This window comes from Triticum dicoccoides, chromosome 3B (genome assembly GCF_002162155.2).
Source record: "Triticum dicoccoides isolate Atlit2015 ecotype Zavitan chromosome 3B, WEW_v2.0, whole genome shotgun sequence".
Taxonomy (NCBI): domain Eukaryota; kingdom Viridiplantae; phylum Streptophyta; class Magnoliopsida; order Poales; family Poaceae; genus Triticum; species Triticum dicoccoides.
The window spans coordinates 745,881,716-745,891,255 of record NC_041385.1 but is presented as its reverse complement, the minus strand read 5'-3'; the positions used below and the strand labels follow the sequence as shown (position 1 = coordinate 745,891,255).

Genomic DNA, 9,540 nt, shown 5'->3' with positions numbered 1-9,540 from the left:
AAGGGCCTACAGTACGTCGGTGTTTGGAGGCTTCCGACGAGACTTTCTGGCGTGGGGCATACATCTGGCAGGAGGTGGGGGTCGGGACTAGCTGCTGGACACGCGATGAGGGGCCTGGACGGCGTGTGCGCGAGGGCGGCGAGCTCGAAAGCGCTCTGTTTGGGCAGAGCACATGTTTTGGTCTGCTAGAAGCATGGTCACCACCAGCACGACATGCTTTGTTGCTTTTCAGCGGGCACCACCATGTCCAGGGTGTATTACTTGTTGGTTTTAGTTTGCGTGTGTGCTGGGTTTGGTCTTGAGAGTTTTATGGGTGAGCTGAGCTTCTAGGTTTTGTTTCTTTCGAAAGGTGTTTGAAGATTGCCATTTGAATTCTTCTCTACCAAACATACTGAAATTTCGTGGAGTGGTGTTTCGTAGGATGAGCTACATGTTTGAAAAAAAATTATGGCTAGTTGACCACTGTAGCTAGTACTAACTTTGTAACTTAGCTTGCTGGTCAGTAGGCTTTGGGAGCTTGCTGTGCTCAAATGGCTAGGCCATTTGGGCTGGTTTTTGGTGGAGGCTAGTCTTATATGAGTGTGCACATGCATGTAAATTTTGGTGGCACAGAGGGTGAGTCTAAATGGTACTTCCTGTACAACCTAATAGTATGTACAGAAACGTGCAGAGGATGCTGTGGTCAAGTGGTGAATCTAATGAGGCTAGATTTTGGTGTGGTGGATATGATTTATAACATGCATCCAAAATTTGGGATCAATTGGCTTAGGGGAAGGTGTACTTCATGTAGAACTAGGCTCTCTAGTGTAATTATGTTTGGAAAATTCACCAGGGTCATATTGAGTGGTGTCATGGGCTATATTTTTGGTGGCATGGGTGATTTGTCATGTTTGATAATCATGACAAATTTGGGCTCAAGTGGGTGGGTGCAAAATATACTTCCTTCACAATGTGTCTAGGTGGATGCAATCTTTGGGAAAATTGTCGAGGGAGCTATGTGTGCTAGGTGTGGCTCATTTTTGGTGGACATGCATAATATGATGGTATGGTGATGTATGCACAAATTTAGCTTCATAGGGTGAAGCTAAATTGTACTTGTTGTGTAACTTGGCAGATCTGGCAGAAACTTGGGTGAATTATTCTGGCTAAACTTTGACTTGGGTTTGGGTGGTGTGGACGGAAATGGCGAATATATGTGATGGATAAACTCCTGAATTAATTTGGTTGATTTATGTGCAAGGGACAGGGGTGTTGTAGTTCAACATGGGTCCTAGGGTTTCTGTTAGTAGTTAGGGTTTTGGGGCAGAAACCCTAATCCTAGGTAACTAGGCAAAGTCACTACTCTGAATAAAACACATGATGCAAATAAAAAGCAAGAACACCAAAATAAAAAGACAGGAGACAAAACAAGAAAGGAATTTTCCAGAAGGGAAAATCCAAGGTGTCACAAAACCCTATCCAGGGAATAACTCTTCGGCCCTTTATGAAACCCTTGAAGTTCCGGACGTGTTCCACTGCGTTCTCGATCTCCTCTTGGACGCTCATCATCATCATCATCATCATCATCATCATCATCATTTCAGTATCTTCATCGTCCGAATCCGCCGAGGCAATGAACTTGTGAATATGAATCCGTGAAGGTCAGGGTTTCCATAGCCACCATTTCATGATGGATCCATAGGTTTCCTAGAAGTAATGACCAAAAGAATAAAAAACCGGCTCATACATTTCATGGAGCACATAGAGCACGAGGTGTATATATGAGTGAGTTGGACGTACCGAGGCGGCGTTGACCTTGACCGGTTACGGCACGGTCGATGGCGGTGTGTGTTCGGGCCTCCGGTGGCGAAGCCCTGGGTTGCGGATGACGGTGGAGCAACGATGACGGCGAAACTCCGCCAGCAGTTGTGCGGACGAGGCCAAAAGAGAAGAGGAGAAGGGTTGGTCAGACAATGAGAGGGGGGAGGGGGGAGGGTGGCGGGGATGGATATGGACGAATTGGCGGCATGCCGGTCAGTCTGGACATTTGGGCCGAATTTGCCCGCCGCGGTTGGGTGGCAATTTCGCGTCCGGTGAGTGACCGGACAGGCTGCCCGAGAGTTTGGTGCGGGTAGAGGGGTCTTGTTGTAGATGCTCTAAGAAATTAGCAACCCTACCCATAGAAAAACCTAATCACAGCTTAAAATGTTTTGCTATTTCTCTACGATGGTCCATATGAAAATTGCAATTCGTGCTGGTGACCAGTGTCGGAGCCATAGTCATTCCCATAGATACAAAGTTCTAAAACTGCAGAGGCTTTCGCGTTCCTGTCAAGAACAGCAGAGACAGACACAGAACACACAACGTGCTTGGTTCGATGATACAGAAGAAGGCTCATGGACACTAGAACGACAAGAATGCCTTATACCCTCCTCCTCCTTCCTTGATCCGATGACACAGACGAACGCCGGTCGGCTCTACCAGATGGTCTGGATGACGGGGACGTGCTTGATCTTGTGGTGGTCCTGGCCGCCGTCCTCCTTGATCCTCCCCACCATCTTGGGCATGCTGTACAGCACCACCTCCTCCAGCTCCTTCATCCCGCCCAGCGCCTCCGGGAGCATCTCCATCTTGGCGCACCGCAGCAGCGTCAGCCGGACCAGCGCCGCCATCGACCCGGCGCTCACCGCCCACTCCTCCAGGTCCGGCAGCCCCAGCCTCAGCTTCTGCAGGCTCCGGAACGCGCCGTCGCCGAACTCCAGCCGCTCGCCCTCGTACGCGCCCCACATCAGCGTCAGCTCCGCCAGGCTCGGCAGCTCCCCCAGCATGTCCACGAACCCCTGCCCCACCATCGTGCCCCACATCGACAGCCGCGTCAGGTTCGGCCGGATGTACCGGACCGCCACCTCGTCGCCGGCATCGGCATCATCCTCCTCGTCCATGGCCCCCACCAGCCTCAGGCTCTGCAGCCGCCGCAGGCTCGCCACGGTGAACACGGCCGGCGGCAGCGACTCGCCCTGCAGCACCAGGTGCACCAGCAGGTCCAGGCTCTCCAGCGCCGTCACCAGCGCGCCGGCGTTCGCGGCCGTCAGCCCGCTCAGCTCCAGCGACCGGAGGTTGGTGGCCCTCCCCAGCGGGTTGCCGGCGATGGCGCGCGTGTCCCAGCCGCGGGGCTGCACGCCGTGGAGCGTCTGGAGGCTGTACAGGTCGCCCAGGCACCTGGGCAGCGCGAACGGCGCCACCACGTGCCGCAGCGTCGGGATCGTCCAGAACGCGGCGGTCACGCCCAGCACGCCGCCGCTCCGGCCCTTGAGGATCAGAGACTGCAGGTTCACCAGCTTGCTTATCGTGCTCGGCAGCCTCTCCAGCTGCCCGCACTGGAGGCCCAGGTACCTTATGTGGATCATCGAGCCGAGCTCGTCCGGAAGCTTCTTGAGCTCGAGGCCATGGATGTCGATGACGCGGAGGAACTTGGACGCGTGGAGGAAGCCCAGGTCGGTGGAGTGGATGCAGACGCTGGGCTTCGCCGCACCGCCGTTGGCGAAGTCGCAGACGATGGTGCGGAGCTTCGGCAGCGCGTTGCCGAGGTGGACGTGCCTGTCCGTGGTGTTCTGGACGGCGAGGCGGCGCACGGTGGCTGGGGCGAGCACGTCGGTGCTGTCGTGGCTCTCGACGAAGCACGCCTCCTGAGCCTCTTCCTGCGCGAAAGCGTGGAGGCGGTCGTGCACCACCACCGCCGTCACGGTGCCGAACTCGTCCTTGTCCACCAGCTGCACCATGCACCGGGAGATGAGCTCCTTGAGGTACCCCTGCCCGACCTCTTCCATGGTGCTCCCGCGCCGCGGCCGCACGAACCCCTCGGCCACCCACAGCCGCACCAGCCTCGCCGCGTCCACGGGGGCGCTCTCTGGCATCGCTGCGAAGTAGAGGAAGCATGACTTGAGGTGGTGCGGCAGGTCGTCGAACGCCAGCGACATGATACGCCGGGCACCGCCGCTCCCGCTCTTGCAATGCTGCGGCTGGTCCTTGGCCGCCAGCAGCTGCGCCATCACCTGGTCCCACTCCGCAGGCAGCTCCTTGGACCTGAGCACGCCGGCGAGGACGACGACGGAGAGCGGCAGGCCGCGGGTGATCCGGAACACGTCCTGGTAGTACCTCGACTTGTACCGGCCGGGGCAGTCACCGCGGAGGCCGAACACCCGGCGCCGGAACAGCTCGTATGTGTTCTCCGGGCTAAGCCGCGTGAGCTCGATGGGGTCGTACGTCGGCCCGCCGGCGTAGCCCACCACCTCCAGCCCCGCCGCGTCGGTGACCAGCAGCACCCTGCTGCCGTTGCCCTCGTCGGGGAGCGACGCCCGGAGGCTGTTCCAGTCGGCCACCGCGATGCTGCCGTCCACGACGACGAGGTACCGCCTGCCGGTCATGTTCCGGAACAGCGAGTTGCTGATGTCCTTGCCGCCCTTGGCGTCGCAGCCGCCGTCCTCCGCGTTCTGGCCGTTGGACGGGGACCGGCGGAGCTGGGAGGTGGCCTGCCGGTGGATGTCGCGGAGCACGTCGGCCGGGCGGCTGTTGGGAGGGAGCACGGTCCAGGTGCGTATGGCGAAGTGGTTGCGGACCTCGGGGCTCTGGTAGACCTTGCGCGCGAGCGTGGTCTTGCCGATGCTGCTCTCGCCGACGATGGAGACGAGGGCGCGGCCGGGGACGGTGTCAACGTCGAGGAGCTGCTCCCTGAGCATGTCGCTGTACTTGCCGAAGCCGACAGTGTACTCTTCCAGATCGTCCCTGCGTCCAAGTTCACCAAGCCAGTCAGCTGCTTGCATCATATTCTCCTACGCATAATGCAGTAATTAAAGCTCGTTAACTGGTACTAGTAGCTAGCTGCAGCTTCACCATGGTTAGCTACAAGCCTAGAACCACTTCCACTGCCGGAACAGTGGCAACCAATAATTTGATGTCATTTTCAGAGTGAGAAATCCTGGCATATAAAATGAAGTAGCTTGACAATTCAGCAGAATCTACATTGGTTAACTCAAGCAGGCAATCATTGGAAGTATCTGTTGCATTTTTATTTTACTTGCGTTTGTTGTCATCTTCAGAGAGTAAAATTCTGTAAGCTGCGTGATAGTTCAGCATAATCTTTGCTCGCAGAACAAGACGAGGATAAAAACACAGCAGAATAACCAAGGAAGAAATCCCAGAACAAACAAATAGGTTCGTATCTTTCAACTCTTCTTTCTGGTTCTTGATTATGTCTCTGATTTTGGGTGTTGATTTTGGCTGGAAGAAAGAACCGGGGAGGACGAACATACAGAAGTAAATTCGGGAGCGAGCGTGGGTGCGTGCGTACCAGGCGGCGAGGGTGGTGGCGGAGGAGGCGGCCCAGGCGGGCGAGGCCGCGTGCTCGATGTGGTAGGCGGCGCGGTTGGCGGAGATCTCGTCGAGCCGCTTCCTGATCTGGCGGACGCGCGCCGAGAGGTCGTGGCGGAGCGCGACCTGCAGCCCCGCGCAGCGCGGCCGCCAGCGGCGCCAGCTCCAGCGCCACCCGGAGCAGCGCGCCCCCGTGCCGGGGAGCGGCGGGGCCGGGCCGCGGCGCCTCCGGCGTCGCCCAGCGCGGTGGAGGAAGTCGTCCAGCGCGTCCTCGGCCTCGAAGGCGACGTCGCGGGTCTGGCGCACCCAGACGGCGACGAACTCGTTGTCGCGGAGGCGGCGCCTGCGGTCGGCGTCGCGGATGAAGGTGTGCAGCCACTCGAGCTTGTCGCGGAGCAGGCGCACGTCGTCGCCCACCTCCAGCAGCACCGCCGCCTCCCACGCCACCAGCTCCGCCACCTTCGCCAGCACCGTCGTGATCGCCGTCTCCGCCATCCGCTCTCCCCGCTGTGCTGGCTCGCGCGCTCGCTCTGTGTGTGGTCTCTGGCTGACGGGCTCTCAGCCTGAGCCAGAGCAAGGCAAATATCTCCCTCGGGGTTCTGGGCTTGGATGGAGTTTGGTGGAGTCAAGGTCAATGGTGGCGCCGGCGACGGGGAGCTGTGGGAAGCTCGTTGGTTCAGTGGCGGGTGGTATATACTGGATGGATCGATCCGTGCATGTGCAGGGCAGCTGAGATGGTTGGGGATGTGCAGAGTGCGAGGCCAAGGAGAAACGAACAACATCCACCGTGCACAGCTGCTTTCCACATTGGCTGCTTCTTTTTAGCCTGCATATAAAATTTTATAAAAAAAAATGTCAACAATCACAGTATGAAATCAATATTATTAGATGCATCATGAAATAGATTTTCATACCATATAGCATTGATATTGTAGATGTTGATATTCCTTGATATGAATTTGATCAGCCTTTGTGTAGTTTGACTTTGACCAGATTTCATATGCAGACTAAAAAGAAACAAAGGGAGTATATACAACAATACACATAGCATGTAATTATATTGTTGAGTAAATATAAAAAATAATAGTATATCATTGAATTTAAGAAATAGGAAATGTATTTTTAATATGAAGGACATTCCTGATAATATAAATGAAAATGTTTAATGCGTTGTCAAAAGATTGTTTTTTTAAGCCATCAAAAGATTGTTGGTGCCGATGGTCACTGCTTTATATTGTCAATCTCTGTTTTCTTTGCTTCTTTGTTTTTCTTCTTCCTCCGCCGACATACCTTTTGGTCTTATATGACTTTGCCCTTTGTCGGCATTACCGTTTTGTGTTTGTGTGTGTGAGTGTGTTGTGTTGGATGTGTGTATCATAGTTATGCAGAGTCCGGGTGTGTACTCATTATGATTGTATCTCTTGATGCTATGTTATGAGTTTATGAAAAGCACCCTTTATAGAAAAGATTTAAAAAAATGAAAAACAATGGAGTCTTTGGCATGTACAAAATGTTCCTGGTATTGATTATAGTATGACTGAAATAATTGAAATTTATGTGAGAGTCTCCGAAACATTTAGGCAACTAGTAGGAACATAATTACAATTTATGCGAATATTTATGGATTTTTAAACAATAAGCCATTGAAGTAATTGATTTTCTAATATATTTTAAGAGGTTGTTGAAGTAATTGCACAAGTTTGGTTGAAAAATGTCAAACAATGATATCAAACTCCTTTTCAAACTTGATAGTTGTTTTGTATTTTAGTTCTTGGTTTGATGAAAAATGTTATTTGGAATTTTGGCTAATCAATGCCGAAAGTCAAAATGTGGATATAAAACAAATAAAAACAAGAATACATGCATGACATTATAGGTGTCTACCATGTATGCTCTATTAGAAATGACTTTGTTCGATTAAGATTATGCATGTTAGAGTGAAATGCACCCACAACCATGAAATTTGTGCGAACGGTGCAGTCTAGCCCTCAAACTCAGAAAATGACCCTCTAGGTCCCCGAACCATGTGATCGTCGTATCTGACACTGTTGTTCCACTATTGCACTCAAGATGCAAGGGCTACCAAACAAGGCCACAACTGTTGGAATACTCTTATTCATGATTCACCCCTTCCTCCCCGGACCTTCGTAGTTGCGTCGAGGCGGAGGATGAAAGAGACAATGGACGTTGGAAGTGGGTTGAACGGTGTCAATGAATATACATGTATTCAATGATGAACTCTTCCAAAAGATACGATCATGGACACTAGAAGGGACTAATAAGCCGATAAAGAAATAATGGTAAGAAGTTTAGGCCACAAAATGAATTGAAATATCATTCTCTAATTCAGTAGGATTACAACTTAGAGATCAAGGCCGTGCGCATATATAATAAGGAGCTTGGAGGCCACGGAGAAGAAGAAGCAATGTTCGAGCCACATAACATCAAAATAACACTCGATATAGGGTTCATTCTTTTTTCTTTTTGCGAATACGCAAAGGTTGCGTATCTTTTCGTTGATAGGAGAAGATTAGTGCAGCATGGGGTTACAATAACTCACTAAGCCATGTACACAAGAAGGCATGGAAGTGAGCTAGGATTATAATAGACATGGGTTGCTCAGCCCCAAGAAAACCTACAAGACTAGCTCTAGGGGATGATGTTTTGTATTCCTGTAGCTCCGGCCTTAGCCCACATGCGCGCTTTGTCTTTAATGATGTCGGATAGCTAGGAGGGCTGCTCGCCATCCAATACGCAAGCGTTCCGGTGCTTCCAGAGGCACCAGGCTGTAAGGATGATAATGGAGGCCAGTCCCTTGCGTGCCGTGGACGACAAATGGTCGCAGGATGTCTCCCACCAAGTGAAGACCATCGAGCACGGTGCGGGTCTTGCCCCATCATCGGTTAATAAGCACGAGGACGAGTGGGGCGATCTCAGCCCCTGATCGACCATTGATCCAGTGGTCACTCCAGAACCTGCAGGTGCGTCCGTCTCCAAGGGCCCAGGTAGTGGACGCGCGGAAGATGGCGTTGACGGCCGGCTCCTAGGGATATGCAGTTGGCTGCATGGCTGCGAGGAGTATGTGTGCTTAAACCATAGCCATGGAGTCCTCAATGCAATGCCGGCACGATGTAGATCACGAACACCGAGGCCACCAAGGGATAGCGGGCGGCACACTCTTTACCAGTTGACCAAGCATTGACCTCCGTTAGCGTCTTTACTTTCAGCCCAGAGAAAACCACGGACGATCCGGTTGGCCTTCTTAAGAATGGATATAGATTTCATTCTTGACAGCCAAGAACACCATTTGTAATCCTCTTGATATTATACGAAGATCATCACGGAGTTTTACCCGTCATGGAGAAATACGAGGAACTCAAGCTTTGCATGGTGGGCCCACAATGTCAGATACATGACAATGAAACACGGTACGAGAGGTGGTCCGTACGTAGAACTGTATCAATCACCATACGAGAAATCTAACCACCAGTCGGCTAGTGGTTTGCAACAGATCCGGACGACCCCATCGTCGTCGGATCCTGATCGTGCGGCCGCCAACGTGCGCGAAAAAAAGAAAGGGGCAGGACGGGATTCGAACCCGTGACCTCCTGCAATTGCCCCACCACGGTAACCAACTCACACGGGCTTTGTTGTTGTCAAAAGCGCCCAGGCTATGAATATATTGCGTAGTGGCTATTTGTTCAAGATTTAAAATGTGAACGACTCGCTAACTTTGATTGCGAATTTAGTGGGAAGAATCTGAAGACTATGCCGTTGACTGTCGCGATTTTTCTTTGAATTGGATATGTCATTTTTTGGGGGGTTGCTAGATCTATTGGAACGCCCTCATTACATTTTTAGTCAAAAAATCATGCTGAATATGGGATTTGAACTCACGCCTAGCAGCTAATGTGAAACACACACTAACCAGCTCAGCTGGACCATTTGTTGCGAAAAAGAATGCACGCCATACTATTTGACCATTCCATGTTGCTTTTTTTTCTTCTTTTTTGTGAGGAGTTGATCAAATATACCCCGGTAAATGTTATGTGAATAACATGGTTACTCACACATCGCAAACCCGATAACTTATATATCCCTGTCCTAATAACTTTGGCGACCGAAGGGGGAGGGGGGAGTTGACGAACTTTTGTGTAAATAGCATGGTAACTCATACATCGCAGACCTGATAAT

At 52.0% G+C, this 9,540-nt stretch overlaps 1 protein-coding gene across 1 annotated transcript; it reads right to left on the bottom strand.

Moving 5' to 3' along the window:
• Window positions 1-2,213: 2,213 nt before the first annotated feature.
• LOC119278218 (disease resistance protein RPP13-like) lies at window positions 2,214-6,011 on the bottom strand. Its single transcript, XM_037559575.1, has 2 exons — window positions 5,327-6,011; window positions 2,214-4,761 (listed from the first exon to the last, which is right to left on the bottom strand). Exons 1-2 carry the CDS (start codon window positions 5,839-5,841, stop codon window positions 2,457-2,459), a joined length of 2,820 nt encoding a protein of 939 aa, XP_037415472.1. The 5' UTR covers window positions 5,842-6,011; the 3' UTR covers window positions 2,214-2,456.
• Between the last annotated feature and the right edge of the window lie 3,529 nt (window positions 6,012-9,540).